The 17,722-nt window shown below is 46.5% G+C and overlaps 1 protein-coding gene and 1 non-coding gene across 3 annotated transcripts in view; both read right to left on the reverse strand.

Annotated features, from left to right (window-relative positions):
• LOC119396492 (uncharacterized) overlaps positions 1-16,145 on the reverse strand; it is a 95,581-nt gene extending 79,436 nt beyond the window's left edge. Inside the window, exon 1 of one of the 2 annotated variants that reach the window (XR_005184453.2) lies at positions 16,003-16,145. Coding sequence is in view for 1 of the 2 variants with exons in the window: in XM_049417121.1 (XP_049273078.1) it covers positions 5,295-5,339 (45 nt within the window). In the remaining variant the exon portion in view is untranslated. Of the gene's footprint in view, positions 1-5,294; positions 5,482-16,002 lie in introns of those variants that run through there. The other variant, XM_049417121.1, reaches the window with a different exon arrangement.
• On the reverse strand, positions 7,288-7,369 carry Trnas-cga (transfer RNA serine (anticodon CGA)). The gene has a single exon. It is a non-coding gene; the product is annotated as a tRNA-Ser (tRNA).
• Positions 16,146-17,722: the final 1,577 nt, after the last annotated feature.

Here is a 17,722-nt window from a genome sequence, read left to right on the forward strand (position 1 = left end):
TTGTTTGTCTATCACGACTGGGCGGCAGGTTTTCGTAACGAACCACGTTATGCGCATACACTGTATGTACATACGAGGCCCCCTGTGAACGCGGGCCGTTATACGTGAGACAAGCAACATCGTGTCTCAACCGTCTCCCTCGTTCTTGCCTCACGTCTGTCCTATCAGCATGAGAGCCTTCCACTTCGTTATATCAGCCGCCTACTGTACAGCTCAAGGCTCTTGATGTTCATATTTCCTCGATATCATCTTATCGCCTCTCCTTAGGTTGACCTAGTTTATAGTTTACCCTTGCCACTGTAGTACTCGATAGACATTGCCTTCTTGAATGACACGGCTCTCGTCTCATTTCACGTACCACACGACAAAACTGCATGTCTCGGCCTGTTGAGGACACCTCTACACGCGACTCTAGCGGAACCGAAGATACGATTGAATGTGTCTTGTGTATAGATGCGCTCGCTATGACACTCCGCGATGCACGCTCCAGATGCTTTTGAACCAACTGGACTCGAGATTCTGCAACCAAGGTTTTAGGTCCATTCATGTGCCTCGAAGGCGCAGAAGGCAATGAAAGCTCTACTGGAATGTCTAAAGTCAACAAGCCTGTGCAACCGCCTGTAGAGTTTATGTACTCCCCGAAGTGGCGCGTGATTCTGTCTGCCTGTCTTTCATTCTGTCTCTCTTTTCGCCCCCTTTATCCATTGCCCCAGTGCAGGGTAGCAAACCGTATGCGCGTCTGGTTAACCTTCCTGCTTTTCTTGTCCCCCCTCTCTCTCTCTCTCCCGGCCCGATAAACCAACCGGCTCCAATGCAAGCGGGACATTATCGTCCATGTCGCGCTAAGTGCTAACCGGCGATGTCGTGCTAAGTCCTTGGAAGGAAAGACCCCTTGGCAAAGCCAGTGCTGATAGCACCTCACCTGTTTCGGAGCGATTCGAGTGACCGCGGCCTCAATCGAGAGTTTCTGAGAGATACATAACTAAGCTGCCTCTCTTCTCCCTACGCCTTCTATGATACGGAGCAACGCGTTATCCACTGTATACTGTGACTTCCTGTGACGTAATCGATGCGAACACTTTCTTTGTCACGCTTAACAACGGTTGACGGCGCCCTTCAAAGCCCCTGTGTTGATTACGGATGCTAAACCCAATTAATTTATTAATTAATGACATTTCTCTTGACGTCACGACTATAAATTACATTATGGCAGAACAGCGCAAAACACGGGGAAGTGAACATACAGGGGACAGCGCTGTACGCTGTGTGTTCACTGACCCGCATATTTTGCACTGTTCTGCCGTAATGTTCGTGAACCAACTAGAACTCCTGAGAACCCTTTTGTATTGATTCCATTTCCACCGATGATTTCTCTGCCCTTGGCTTCATTTTTAGCAAGCCGTTAAGTAATGGCCTCAAAAGCAGTATAGCAATGATCACGCAAGTACCGGAAGTAATAGTAAGCCTTTGCAACTCGAGAAATACCTACCGAATGCCCAAGAAACGAATGTGATACGTTGCTGCCACTGCCACTTGCTGCTGCTCAAGGCGCGACTGCATTGTATTTGCGCGGTTCGCTTCAGTGTGCCTTCCTCTCCCACTGAGCTACATATGAACACGCAGTGCAGTTTGGTTAGTGCACGAAATCGGAAGGTCGCTAACAAATATAACACAAAAACGTACAGGGCCCCTTAACTATAACAAAAACAACGTCACGTGATAGGGCCACAAGCGTGGGAAACGCTCGTCGGTTAGCATACTCCTTATTATCAATGGGAAAAAAGATCGAGCCCGCGACAGATCTAACGACTGGGCGTTGCAGCGTTTCGCCATATCTATCCAGTGTCGCACGCTCGTCAAGAAAAAAATATATATAAAAGAAACCTGAGCACTGCTGCGGACCTTGAGCAACCACAGGCAAACGTGCCTGACGCAACTGTACACGCAAAAAGCCGGCGGGAAAAAAAAGCGAATGAAGAAGAAAAAATTGAAACCTGAACCACTGCAGTCGTAAACAAGCTAGACGAGACTCAAAACTTCGCCGGCAACGCGACGCGAGACTCCTGGGAGCTCCGTCCAGGAAACATTCTCAAACGTGCACGCATGCAGCATACCTGCATGCCTTTCCGTTGGAGATACAAATCATTTCATTCACATCGCGCGCTGTAGCGCGTAGCTGCACGTGGAGCACGGCGATGAATGGGAACGCAATTACTGTGAAACTGGGGCTTCGGACCCAGAAACGTTTTCTTCTTGCTTGTTTCCTTTTCTTTTTTTCGTTTTTTGTTTCTCTCCGTCGTTCTGAGAGCGCATGCGTGGGCGCCGTATCGAGTCTCTACACCGTGCGAGCACCTGTCCGCACAGCAAACATGGAAACGCAAGGGCACGAGAAGAAAAAACGGGATCGCTAGGCAGCGCACCGGGTTTGTACGTTTACAGTTTCCTGCCGTAAAACAATGCAGGGCTTGAAACTCGTCTGACGAACTGCGAGCTGAAAATGGCCGTTAAACGCTATACGTGACGAAAGTCAGAATTTTTTTTTTTTTAAATCAACCATATGCATGGTCAAGAACCGTTACGTTGAGTAGGGAAGGTCTCAAAGAATATTTGGCAAACGAATAGAGAAAGAGAGAGGGGGGACGCTTTACGCATGAAAGCTACTCATGTGTAAGAGGTCAAACTTTACGGAAATTGAAAAATAAAGGGGGTGGAGGGAGTTCGGGGCTGCTATATAAATTGGAACGTAGGTCGTATCATTTACGAGGGTTCTTAGGTGGGCTAGTTGGTTCATGAACATTGTGGCAGAACGGCACAGACAACGGGACGAAGAACATACAGGACACAGTGCTGTGTCCTGTATGTTCTTCGTCCCGCTGTCTGCTCTGTTCTGCCACAACTTACCATTTATATTCCTCCTCTAAAAAAAAAAAAAAAAAAGAAATTCATCAGAACTACAGCAACTATCTGGTTCTGATTATTCTCTAGTGTGTATATTAGGGCCGTCTCTATGCCGCATGCACTAAGGAATAACTTTCACGTCGTAAGATGTACGAAGATCGATTAAACCGAAAACACGGCGATTTATCGTTGATCATACCGGTTCAACACTGCCAAAATATCCAAATAACTTGGCTTGGCCAGAACGATCAACGCTGGGCTAACGCACGTTTGTAAAAAGGCTCATGCTATAGACCGTTTTCACGGAGAGGAGGAGCGTAGCCTCGAACCGGTGTATTTTCACCGCTTTCTCTCTCTCCACCTCGGCCGACCGCTGCCGCTGGTGTGTGCGGATTCCCGAGTCTTTTCTCTTTTCTTTTTCTGTTTTTCCCTCATCCCCCCTCCCCTATAGGCACTGCGCCGTGCTCCCTATTGGGCTGCAGAAATTAGGTGCCTTTTTCCTTTCCTCTGAACCACTTAAGAAATTCCCGAGTTTTGTACTGCGTGGTGCGTGAGAGGTCAGCGTGTTTCCATTTTTCGACGCGCTGAAACAATTGTGCTGCCGCAAATCGAAATGTCGGACGAGAACAGGTCGACAAGCTACCACTGCGCTGTGTTTGGCTGCGGCAACAGCTACGGAAGCCTGAAAGACTGGCAGCCAAGGCATGCGAAGTGCACAATGTTTTTAAATGACTTCGCTTCTCTCAGGTCGCACGCCTTCTTCTCCGACAAATAGTATATTATTATATGTGGTGTTTGCACTTATGGCCATTTCTCCAAGTCACCACACCAGCTTGTGCTTGTGCTTGGGTGCTGGTACACTTTATCATCTGCACCAAAGAGAACCAATGTCAAGGCTGACGATTAATACACAAAATCTTTGGCCAAGAGTTGTTCTCATGAACCTCTCCGATTTCTATGCTACAGCACCTGATTTACAATGCCTGCGGCTAGAAAATGTTCCATCTTAGTGCGTGCAATTTCGAGATTATTGAATGAGCACTTTTCAATCTACATGACAGAAAGGGCCGCTTGACATGTGTTCTTTGGCGTAGGTACGCGTTTCTAACGTTTCGTAGAGAGCACGTTCTTTCTCGACTTGTCAATTTTGTGACGATAACTGGGGTAGCGTTATGACAACCGCACTTTTTTTTTTTTCTCGCGCGGCAGCCTGGGTGTCGTGAATAATCGGCCCACGTTCGCTAAAGCCAGGTCGTTACCTGGACACGTGCGCTCGTCGTAATGCTTCTGAAATACTCGCCAGAAAACAAATTGACAATGTTACCAAAAACGAGCGCCCTTTCGGCGTATCGCTAGTGGCGGCGGCTCGCGCCGAAGCGAACTTATGCCGTGCCACGCTTCCAGATGTACAACAGGCTTATTTTTATTTTATCATCGGTGTTGTTTCTACGCCGAATTTTGAGCTCACACGTCGTACTTCTGTTCCTTATCCTGTACAAGGATCAGAGGCCACAGCTACGACGGCGACGCGAATAAACACAGGCATCGGTGTTCGTGCTCCTGTCGTTCCGTGAACATTGTATTGCAACGTGCCAAGCGGAACCAAAATGGTCTGTTACGGATTAGAGTTACGTTGAGATTGAATAATCAGGGCACGGAAACCCGGGAGCCATATTAAACACTAATGCGCGCACCTAGCGCGCAGCCGGACAATGGCCTACGTATTCGCTCGTCTCCATTTACGTTTCTCCTATTATACTTCGACATTTGTCCTAAATGTTAACGCTCTTTTATAGTGATTATTCCAAGAACCTCACCCGGCCAGCTATAACAAAACATGCAAAGCAATTACCAATTTACACATGCTACTTAAGAACTGCATTGGCATTATTCTCATCGTCGGCGCTGCTGCGGGAACGTCTCGTGGGCCGCCGCTGCTTGCTGTTTCAGCCATTTTGAAGCTGAAAGCTTAGCGATTATTTATCAGTGCCTTTACACTCGAAAAGCGTTGCCCTGTTTTGCCCGTGTACCGCGAAGAACAGCAATACCTTGTGAACCGAGCGCATACGCTGCATACACCGCCGCGGAACCCCACACACCGGAAGGGCGGCGAAACGTCGCAGACGATAGACGGCGCTGCGGCGTTGGAGTGCTTTAAAAATGGCAGCCTCCTTGTGAAATTGGTGTATACAAATCGCTACTGTCCCGCACGATTGCGATCACCACCGGCCGGGACAAACCACGCCGAACTCGACCGAAACCGGCTCTGCCACTCGGGGACCCCCGATTTCCCGCCCCTTCCAAAACTTTCTCCGCGCCCAAACCGGTCGCACAAACTCCGCGCAGACACACGACAGAGAATATATATATATAAAGACGCGCACGGCGTTCCTCACCGCAAATCGGTTCCAAATCTCCTTGTAGAGTCGATCCGAACCCATGACGCTGACACCGGCCGTCCAGTCACAACAACAACACTACACATGCTGCACGTCAATCCACCACGCGCGCGCTCACAATGCCGCTGTCTTCTTCGTCAGGTCACAGACGACGGCCCATGCGACGCCGCCTGTCCCGCGGCGACCGCAGACGACGCCCGGCGAACGTCATCGCCCCGGTCGGACAGGAGCCGGCGGCGGGCGCGCCGCGCCATCACGACGAATTCGCGTCACGTGACCGAAACATGAGTCACGTGCCGCGCTGACGTCCTCCGAGATCCCTATCCTCCGCTAAAGACGCGCCCGCCGTGCAGTAGGGCCCGCTTGAGCGCAGGTCCGCTGAGGAAGCGCAGGCGTTGGTTGGGGCGAGCGCACCTTCTCGTTTTCTAGCATTTTATTTTATTTATTACTTTTTCTTCATCGCCCTCGCACCGAGGGATACCCGTCACACCTGTTCTCCTCCCAGGCAGGTGCCGGTAGAGCCACGGCCGGACTAGAGGGGACTAGAGGGGCGCACTGCGCGCGCGTGCCGCCACTGTAGTCCGGCCGTGGTAGAGCCATAGAGTTTCCTAAAATGACCTAGAGGGAACTCTGGCGCTGCGATCGTTCAGCCACCCTGGGAATGATGGGTAGTAGACGGATTTGCCTAGTCTTCGTGCTTGTGGGCTTCGAACGCACTTGTGGCTTTGTTTATTGCTATGTTTTGGTTTTCTTTCGGATAAAAGAATGGATCGTTGTGAACTTCGTGACCAGATTTGAATCGGTGAGCCCAAAGAAGTTAAAGTGGTGAAGTGGAACTGCTGACTTTTGCTGAACTTCGTTTTGCGACAAAGCGGATGCAGGCGACGCGGAGCCAAACGGAGCCGAAAGAACGAAGTTTAGACAAATCCGTGTACTACCCATGATTCCCATGCTGGCTGAAGCGCGATGCATTGCAGCTCCCATAGACACTAGCGCCAGAGTTCCCTCTAGTAAGTATTGTAGGAAACTCTATGGGTAGAGCGGCTCGACGAGATGAGGCGGGAAATTCAAACTTATCGAGAGTCCGGTACGGGGCTACGACCCTCACACTGTGACAATGCATGATCATGCATTTGAATTTATTTTAACACCGCCAGCCACTCTACTTATACACAAAGCAGGGTCGCAGCAAAATTGAAAAATTATCGGGAGGAGGAAGGGGGGGGGGGGGGGGGTTGAACCCCCCGCTGCTGGTTACGCCAGTGACACAAAGTTATTACGTAGAACATTCAGTTTCTAAGATTATTCCACCTTCAAATAACTCGAAGACTTATACCTCATGCTCTCAATCCGCGGTAGTAAGCGGAGCATGTCCGAGCTATAAAAGATGCCTTGGTGAGTGTCTTGAGATAAGGAGTAAGCAAGCAAGCTGGCCGCGAACCAAACGTTCCCTAATGTGAAACCGAACCCAAGCTTTATATCTCATGATAATGAACATTCGGACAATGAATCAATGAATATGATTTCGTTCTTTTTACTCCCGCGTAAAAGAAACGGCAGTTTGTGACACGCCGTTCGGTATCTTCGGCGAGTAATGTTCCTAAACGGCAACGCTTTCTTTGTTTTTTCCTTATTTCCTAAGAACCAACTACTACAGGTGAAAGGGGCTAGGCTACCAGTACAGGCCTACGGTTTCTTGGATTGAGGTGGCCGCCCAGCTCTGCACGTCAACAGCTTGGTATATAAAATAGTTTATTCACTGACACTATGTTCAGGATATTTCTCTCTCTTTCATGATTATGAGAGTAATCGGTTACGCGGGAAACGCAAAGAGCGGACGTGCTGAGCACAAGCGTCAGGAAAGAAGAACCGAGATTGCTACAAGTGAAACGTAAAGCACGATTAGATATGCGGTAAAAGAATGCCTGAAGTATAGCATAAGTAAGAAAATGTTGAAGAAAAAAAATCTTTTTAAAGAAAAAAAAAGTTACGCAGCCGACAGGATTCGAACCTGTGCGGGGAGACCCCAATGGATTTCGAGTCCATCGCCTTAACCACTCGGCCTCGACTGCGGGACGGTGTCAGCGTCCAAATCCAGCGCTGTCATGGCGCTGCACCAGTGTAGAGTACAAAGCCCTCTACGAAGGATTCTCGGGGGAGAAAAAAAAAAAGACAGCCTTTCATTAAAAACGGGGAAATTAGACTTTAGCAGCACACCGGCAACACCACCCCACGAACGTATCAAGAATAAGAAGAAGACGACGACGATCAAATATACATGTTCGTGCAAGAATGCCTGTTACAGTAGCTATTGTAATTATATATTAATTGGGATGCTCATCGTAATACCTCCGGCCGCACACGCCAATCACAATAGTTATGTGTGCTAGAGGCCCGTGTACTTAGATTTAGGTGCACGTTAAAGAACTCCAGGTGGTCAAAATCTCCGGAGCCCTCCACTATACGGCGTCTCTCACAATCATATCGTGGTTTTCGGACGTTAAACCCCAACAATCATTATTATTGCAATAGCGATGTGTGCCTTGAATGCGCGCGCTGTCGGTCAACTATATTCCACCCTTATGAACTTCACCTAGCAACGATAAGTTTATCGTACGCACGTAATAACCACGAAAATAAGCGCACCATTTGTACCGGTTTCATTGTAGAAGCATTCCGCGTGTCGAACTACTGCGTTGTCAATGACATCGCGGTGTGCGATATGGTGACAAAGTAGAGGAATGAACGAAAGCCTATGGAACGGCGCAGATAAGCAGTTGGGTGTGCAATGATTGTCACACGACTACATCGAAAAAGGAAACGCGTAGTACCAGGCACGTAGGCAAGGGGGGGGCCCGGGCCCCCCCCCGAAATTCGTCCAACCTTCTATATTTCCGGGCAACTTTTTCTTCTTTTTGCCATGGAAAGACTTTCGAACAATTAGGCCTCGGGCCCCCCCCGAAAAAAATTTCTGGCTACGTGCCTGCGTAGTACAATATAGGGCGAATCATCCTGTTAAAACGAATAAGATAATTATCTGATGTCTTGACAACAACACCGCACAAAAAGGTGAAGTGCACTCGAATTTCAACACTGTATAACAGCGTCCTCTATGTCGGTTCTTCGTGTAGCCTAAAACAACGAGTGATACGACTCCACATCACGCACTGCGTACGTACTCTCATCGTAAATTGAAATGCGAACAGAAAATAACTAATCGAAACGCCTGCACCACTTAATTACGTGAAGGTGTCGATGCGGTATCCATCAGATTTACGTGAAGGTGTCGATGCGGTATCCATCAGAAACGGGTACCCATCAGATTTAAACGCACGTTTTCGAGCCTGCATTAATTAAGCAACTGTAATGCGGGTGAAATTGAAAACACACGATAATGCATTGCAGTAACTTTCGACTTGCTAGCGTTTGAATTTATGACGGCTACGCAGGAAGGCACTCCAATACTGAAGAAAATCAGCGTGCATGTCAAGTGTGAGTGGTGAAAAGTGTGTAGTATATTTCCATTCGTTTTATCATACAAACACACACACACGGTAATGCTCTATCAGTAAAGTTCACGCTTGTTCGTGATCGTCGTCGTAATTATGAAGGGTGCATGAGAGGCCCGAAAGTGTCCGAGACCGGAGGAGGAGTTGTTTTACCAACTATACAGTTGCTAGTGTTAACTATGCCGCGCTTCATACTGAGAACATGACAACGGCAGTCATACCACATCCTGGCGAAGGCGACGGTGACCCCGGATGTATCTTCAAACAATGAAAAAAAAAAAAAAAGACGCAAGCGCGCCCGTTCGATAGGAGGATGCATGGAACGCGATGGAGCGTACACAACAATGCACGGGGACGCTTTGTAAAACTAACAATGCGTTAACTTTAAATCTCTTTCGCGAAACAACTTTGAGGCATGAGTGATGACATATATTTCACTGATTGGTTTAGTTGGTGCCGCTGTCCTTTTTCCATGTCGTTGCTTTCTCAGAACGTGATGAGTGCCGAATAGAAGTGACGTACGGCTTTTCCTTGGCGTTGAAGTTTGAAAGAATACGCGGATCTTGCGTGAAAGCGCTTAATCAACTCAACCGTGCACGCGTAGCTCAATAACATGCTGTCACCGAGACACCCACGTGTTTTCGCCATAGCTTTTAAAGCGCCCGTTTCTTCAACAGAATTAGACATGCCTCATTAATGACACCTGAATACAGGTGGTTATGGTGCGCGAATCGATAATTAATCAAGTCCCGAAATGGTGACGCGTAGCCAGTACATACAATAGAGACACGATATCGGGTGTGGAAGAAGACATTAAATTCCCATGAATGGGATCACAACTATATAGGGACTTACATGCGAGTTACAGCAAGCGGAGCTTTGTCCACTATAAACTAATCTGTAATCATTCCAGTCACGATGCCTTCGCACGGAGATGCATACTTTTGAATACTTTCGATCCCATTACAGAATATCGAACACAGCTTTGAATCTAAGGGTGACCATTTACTAACCAATAACGACATAATACCGCGGGTTCGAAATGTATACTGCGATGTATTAAGTGTGTTTCCAGCAAAGCGTTTGAAAACAGGCTGCGAGATTTAAGGCGCGAATTATGAAACCGACCAAAATATCATCATCATCATCATCATCAGCCTGTCTACGCCCACTGCAGGGCAAAGGCCTCTCCCATGTTCCGCCAATCAACCCGGTCCTGTGCTTTCTGCTGCCACGTAATACCTGCAAACTTCTTAATCTCATCTACCCACCTAATTTTCTGTCTCACCCTCACGCGTTTGCCATCTCTTGGAATCCAGTCAGTTACCCTTAATGACCACCGGTTATCCTGCTGACGTGCTACGTGCCCGGCCCATATCCATTTCTTCTTCTTGATTTCAACTATGATGTCATTAACCCCCGTTTGTTCCCTGACCCACTCTGCTCTCTTCCTGTCTCTTAAGGTTACACCTATCATTTTCCTTTCCATCGCTCGCTGCGTCGTCCTCAATTTAAGTTGAACCCTCTTTGTAAGTCTCCAGGTTTCTGCTCCGTAGGTAAGTACCGGTAAGATGCAGCTGTTATATACCTTCCTCTTGAGGGATAGTGGTAGATTACCATTCATGATTTGATAATGCTTGCCGAATGAGCCCCAACCCATCCTTATTCTTCTAGTTATTTCACTCTCATGGTTCGGCTCCGCGGTTACTACCTGTCCTAAGTAGACGTACTCCTTTACAACTTCCAGTGTCTCGCCACCTATCGCAAAGCGCTGTTCTCTACCAAGATTGTTCCACATTACTTTAGTTTTATGCATATTAATTTTCAGACCTACTCTTCTACTTTCCGTATCCAGTTCAGTAATCATGAGCTGCAATTCGTCTCCCGCGTTACTCATCAGTGCAATGTCATCAGCGAATCGTAGGTTACTGAGATACTCTCCATTAACTCTTATCCCTAGCTCTTCCCAATCTAGGGCCCTGAAAACCTCCTGTAAACACGCGGTGAATAACATTGGAGAGATCGTGTCTCCCTGCCGTACGCCCTTCTTTATTGGGATTCTGTCGCTTTCTTTATGGAGGACTATAGTGGCTGTGGATCCGCTGTAGATTTCTTCCATTATGTTTATATAGGCTTCGTCGATGCCTTGATTCCGCAGTGCCTGCATGACTGCTGATGTCTCCACCGAATCAAATGCCTTCTCGTAATCTATGAAGGCTATGTATAGGGGTTGGTTGTATTCCGCGCATTTCTCTATCACCTGATTGATAGTATGAATATGGTCTATTGTTGAGAATCCTGTACGAAATCCTGCCTGGTCCCTTGGTTGATTGAACTCCAATGTCGTATTAATTCTGTTAGCAATTACTTTTGTAAATAGCTTGTAGACAACCGACAGTAAGCTTATGGGCCTGTAATTTTTCAGGTCTTTGACGTCCCCTTTCTTATGGATCAAGATGATGTTGGCATTCTTCCAAGATTCTGGTATCCTCCCCGTCGAGAGGCACTTCGTATACAGGGTGGCCAGTTTCTCTAACATAATCTCTCCACCGTCTTTCAACAGGTCTGATGTTACCTGATCCTCACCAGCTGCTTTGCCTCTTTGCATTCCCTTTAGGGCTTTCTTTGCTTCTCCTGTCAATACTGGTGGGATGTCAGATTCCTCTGCGCTATTACTCCTTCTTACGTTATCATCCTGAATGGCTCGGCTGCTGTACAGATCTCTGTAGAACTCTTCCGCTACCTCAACTATTCTATCCATATTGTTTGTGACCTTGCCTTCCTTATCCCTTAATGCATACATCTGATTTTTGCCTGTGCACAGTTTTGTCTTCATAGCTTTGAGGCTTCTTCCGTTCTTTAGAGCATGCTCAATTCTCTCCATATTATACTTTCTTATGTCGGCTACTTTACGCCTATTGATTAACTTCGAAAGCTCCGCCAGCTCTATTTTGTCTGTTGCATTTGAGGCTTTCATAGCTTGACGTTTCTTAATGAGGTTTTTCGTCTCTTGGGATAGCTTACCAGTGTGCTGTCTAACAACTGTACCCCCGACTTCCACTGCACACTCCTTGATGATACTAGTCAGATTATCATTCATTGCGTCAACGCTAAGGTCGGTTTCCTCGGTTAAAGCCGCGTACCTATTCTGAAGTGAAACTCTGAATTCCTCAACTTTCCCTCTCAGAGCTAGTTCATTAATCGGCTTCCTGCGTATCAGTTTCTGCCGTTCCTTCCTCACGTCAAGTTGAATTCTAGATCTTACCATTCTATGGTCACTGCATCGGATCTTGTTAACTACTTCCACATCCTGTACAATGCCCGGGTGGCCGCACATTATGAAGTCTATTTCATTTTTAGTTTCGCCATTAGGACTCCTCCACGTCCACTTACGAGTAGCCCGTTTTCTGTAGAAGGTATTCAAGATGCGTAAATTATTGCGTTCTGCAAACTCTACTAGTAACTCCCCTCTGGCGTTTCTAGAGCCGATGCCATATTCCCCAACTGCATGATCTCCAGCCTGCTTCTTGCCTACCTTTGCATTAAAGTCGCCTTAGAGTGCCATTAAAGTGCATTAAAGTTGCATTAAAGTGCCTACCTTTGCATTAAAGTAATGCAAAGTCGCCTTTGCATTAAAGACCAAAATATAGGGAGCGTTATATGCAGCTTTCAATTGAGGTTTAGTAAATATGGAATAAATAGAAATTAAAGTGGACGGCAGCGGCGCGGCATCCGAACCCAGAATCTTCGCGTAATGCGCATGTCATGCCGCAAAAACGAATTGCGCTGTGTTCTATACGGGAGTCAGAGACTTGACACGGCAAGTTTCTGGATGTTTTATCGAGCCAATCTGGCCAAAATACGAAAACAAAAGGAAGCTTTGAATTGTGTGACGTCATACTAACATTCAGGTGCTAAGTCTACGGTGCAAAAATCGGAAATCGTTTGAGGAGGGGCTTCACGAGCTGTTACGAACCGTCAAAGGCCGTCACACGAAGCAGAACTCTGCAAACGAAGCACGCGCCCGTGGCGCCATCTTTGCGCAGCGCGCTGAGCGAGGAACGGCTGCCGTGATCCGCGCAGGCTTGCGTTCGCACTGGAACAGCGGTGCCGGTATGAGATGCACAGCCCGCCGGATATTGTCAACTTCGATTACGGTTCAACACCGACTTCTGAAGGTGATACTGTTATGTCATCAACTGTTCGTCCTTTACTCACGTGGTGGTGTTTACAATCGTATTCGGCAGTCGGTTTCCCCGATGCACGCAGGGTCTGGTGTCACAAACCATCAACACATCATCATCACATCCTATGAAAAAATATGTTTCCATATAATAACGCAATCCGTGTAACACGGCAATTGTACCGTACGGTGGACTACGGATAGAGGAAATTCGTAAAAACGATATCTTCCGATGAACAGAGGTATGGTCTACCTGGCTTATATATATATATATATATATATATATATATATATATATATATATATATATATATATATATATATATATATATATATATATATATATATATATATGTGTGTGTGTGTGTGTTTGTGTGTGTGTGTGTGTGTGTGTGTGTGTGTGTGTGTGTGTGTATTTGCGTATGAGAAGGAGAGCCTGACAGAACGAGATCGAGAAAATTACAGTAAAATAACTGTCAAAGCCGTTGTTCAACTCCTTACGACAATGTGCCGTTACAAATACGTACGAAAAAGTGTGCAGGATCTGCATAACGGATCTGCATAAAAGCATCCACTCCAGGGAGTTGTTTTTTTTTTTTCCTACTGGCGCCAGAGATATGATAACCGAATTTCTCTGTGGTAGCAGATAATGAATTAACAAAACTAGTAATAATAATAAACGAATAACTGGCATAAGCGCATATGCAGATGTCTTAATTATTATTTCCTCATAAAGCGCGTTTTGAGTACAATACGGTAGTTATCAGTAACGTGGAGATTGGGCGAACGACAATTTCTTTTTCGTCAACGTGCACTTGCTTCGCCAGTAAGTATTCAGTTCCATAGTCGACTCGCCTCAACCTACGTACAATGTTTAAAAGCATCGTGCCGGAACAAGAGCTCTGATAAACGAAAGCGTACTACAACAGCTGACGAAAAGCAATGTCAAGTCCGTAAGAATATTTGAAGTTTCGAACAAGTACTGCAAGATGCGCTGAGTATCGCACTCACAGTGTGGTACTTGTGAGTGCAATACTCGTGTTGGTGCACAGTATGCACGTACGATCAGTCTCGCTCATTACCCGCAACGACGAGAGTAAAAATACGTATAGCCAATGTAAAGAGGGGAAAAAAATATAAAGTAATTTTCTAACAGCAGTTCTACTGCTGTAGGAATGGTTCCGCACACAATCACAACAGGGCGGTTCGTTGTCCACACGAAATAGTGAGTAAAAACCTGTCTTCTATACACAATGTTCCCATCTAATGAGCAGTCATTTGCATAAAGGATTCGTTTTTCAACGTGACATGCGTGGCCACATTTGCACTATATTAACCAAAAGGGTTTCGGGTTCGATCGCCCCGAGTCGCAGCGACGCCACGACTCAATCGCAGATATTGGTTGGCTATTAGATGCGACAACAAAAGACGCGCGTAGATTCTTCCACGTAACGAAAAGCTGACGAGACCGCCATGAAAGCACTCCCGCCGTGCCAACGTCAGCGCACATTCAATTTTAACGAACTCACATGATTCATACGAGCGCAGCAGGAGTTGTTGCTTCCTAATGACGCATACGCGGCTGAAACCTTGGCCTACAGAAACCCACAGCAGGTGGTATTATTGCCGGCGTTTCGAGAAAAAAGAAAGAAAAGAGCTCGTCGTGAAGTCGGTCAAACCTATGCAAGTTCGCGCTGTTATGTACAAGTTTGCACAGGTCAACTGTTACGCCACATGACATTCTGTACTCTGTTTCGCACTCCAAAGTACGTACAGAGGTAGGAATCAACGTAGTTATTAACTCTGTGTAGTGGCAGTACCTTGCAAAATGTTCACAACGGTCTTTATGGTGTAAAAGCGATGGGGCACACACTTTAACGCATTATTACTAAAGTCCAAGTTTAAGTGTATACCAGCCCAGACGATTAGACTGTAAAGTTTTCACATATACGGAATGCATGCGGTTCCGTTCATTACAGCCGGTTGTCTTATGGAGAAGTTCCCAAGCTTGTAGCTATTCGCTAGGCTGATACGATTGGCGCTTTACGTATAGTGCAATAAATTACAATTCAGCGATCCTATTGGCAAAAATTATATGTTGCACTCTAAGCTATTATTTTGCTAGTAACATACTTACGTACAAAGTGACATGAGTAGCACGATTGTAACAGTTATACGGATTGGAAATGAAGAGCGCATTACCTTTCAATCAGAGGTCGGTGAGAAGAGAGGTTGAAGGAACGAGTTTCAAAATTCAAGCGTTCGGTTTCACTAACCGGCACAATAGGGAGCGCAGAAAGAGAACCCTTCACACGAGCTGAAATGAGCGCTCAATAAAAACGCCTGCAAAACAATGCCCGTCCCATCCATCCCGGCGGCAATGCCGTACAGGCGGCGAAAATTCTCGGTATTTTGTTCACTCGACAGCCTGACTCGGGACCCCCGCGCCGTAGTGACACATGCGACGAACGAAAAAAACAAAACAAAACAAACACGATTTGAAAAACTACACCGCAACCCGCGAATGCACAGTACGTCGGCTCAGCGTGAAACGTTGCAGAGCCGACGCGACGGCCGTGTGCGAGATGTGCTGCGCTGCCCGTCCACGGTCCGATCAAGTTTCAAGCAGAGAGGCGTGCATACACTCCAGGCACGGCCCGAACGGACGCGCCGTGGACGCTAAATGTTTTACCGGTTTTACCAGTCGCTTCGATTCCGGCGAACGACGAAACTTCCTAGTAGCCCATTCGTCAAATACGCCGCGTAGCTGCGGTAGTAACATCGGGGACGCTAGCAACGCTCGCAGATCACGTAACTACGCGCCAAGCAACGTCCGATCGCGAAGAAAGAGAAAGAAGACGCCGCTGCGAACTCTCAAAAGTGCATCGGCCGCCTCGCGCGCGCACTGTTGGCTTCGGGACAAGCGTGGCCTCAAGGGCTAGAGGAACAGCTTTCATAAACAAACGAACAGGCCCCAAACGTGGCAAGCGACGGAAGGGGAAGGACACGGTACCTTCAGTTTCCGCGAAGCTGCCGGCGTACATCCGCGCGTCAGGTGTTCATCGTATCCGACACAAACGCGCGACACATACACGGTGTGAACTTCCAGCACCGTTCAAATCGTTTTCGCGCTAGTCGCCATGTTTGAACTCGCTCAATGCGTACGTAGACACGCAGCCAGCGGCGCACGGCGGTCGCTGCCGGCATCCATGCACGCACGCTGCGTTAATCACGTGGCCAAAGTCACGTGGTCAGCAGGGTTGTGTTGCGGCGAAACCCCCTTTAGGACGACGCAATGTGGAGGTGCCCACCGCTGGTGTGTCGGACTCTCCACAACACTATGTGAAATAGAAATATATGTTTCTCAAACTTTTGCTTTTGGCAGAATGTGAAGCCTATTAGCAAAGTAAAAACCTACCAAAAGACATCTTAGTGCCTACGTTGTTCTACTGTAATCTCAAGTGAAGGAAAGAGAAGACGTCGGACTCAATATATGTTTGATGATAACGCCTCAGAATTACAATCTTGATCCAAAGTGTTCGGTATTACAGGTCATCATGTAAACAGCAAATTTTGAAGACGTTCACTCTCCTCAGCTGCTGCTCTCTCAGCAAAAGACAGCTAATAAGCAGATAATGATGCTGATTAAGAGGCAGAGAGAATTGGCATACTAACTTATCACAGGGTAGATAGCTGCAATGAAGAAGTGTCTAATTACCATTGCTCTCGTGGCCGGAAAACGCGAGTATCATTCATTCATTAACTTACGCGCACTCATTTATGTCTACCTTATTCGCGAAATTTTCTCGATTTCTTCTTACGATTTCTTGAGTATTGTTCAAAAAGATAATAAGTAGAAAAGTGGTAATCTGACACCAGGACAGGCCTGGAAATCTCAAGTTCTTCTTTATTGAGCCATAAAAGGATAATATACCTTCAGTGAATTTCTGTGGTGCGCGGCACGATTGCCAAAGATTGGGCCAAAGGTGCAAGTTTAGGATTCAACACATGTGAAACGTGAAAGACTTCCCATCTTCTGAACTGTCTAAATGAAACTTGTTACAGTAACTTGAAGAAGAACTTGAAGCTGCTTAGTAACAAATGGTCCCGCGATGTTTATACATGCATTCAGATAACGTTATGTAACGACGAGAATCTCAAAATTAAATATGAAATCAGTATTAGAAATCTATGTCTCTGTAAAACACACGTATCGCAATTATGCAAATTGCGCCTGATATATGAATTGAAGCCAGCAACATCAACTTCTTGGAGCGCGTGGTCGTTACTGTGGCAACGTTTTATAATTTTGTAATGCTACGCGTCCATAACATGCCGGCGTTACCTAAAGCTAATGTATGTCAAGATTGTTAGGTGTGGTTCACAAAAAAAAATGGTAGCCATCTTTTGTTGCAATATTACAATACTACGTCCTCCTAAACACTTTGAACATTTCGTGAAAATTTTCACTCTCTTCATTATCATTTTGCTAGTCTAATTCAAGATTTAGCGAGCATTCACAGCTGTAGAAATTGTTGCCCCGCTAGTTTAGATGCAATAATTTGATCCGACTTGATCGACTCTTTCTAGTAATCACATATATTTGAAGGAATCGGGAAGCCACAGTTTTCATAGTCGGTGCAGCTTTCTGTGGGTTCTGGTTGGTCCAACTTATATTTTATTAGTATATTCTTTATTTCTTTGAACTTATGGGGCATACGCCATGTCACAAA

The sequence above is a fragment of the Rhipicephalus sanguineus genome, chromosome 6 (genome assembly GCF_013339695.2).
Source record: "Rhipicephalus sanguineus isolate Rsan-2018 chromosome 6, BIME_Rsan_1.4, whole genome shotgun sequence".
Lineage (NCBI taxonomy): Eukaryota > Metazoa > Arthropoda > Arachnida > Ixodida > Ixodidae > Rhipicephalus > Rhipicephalus sanguineus.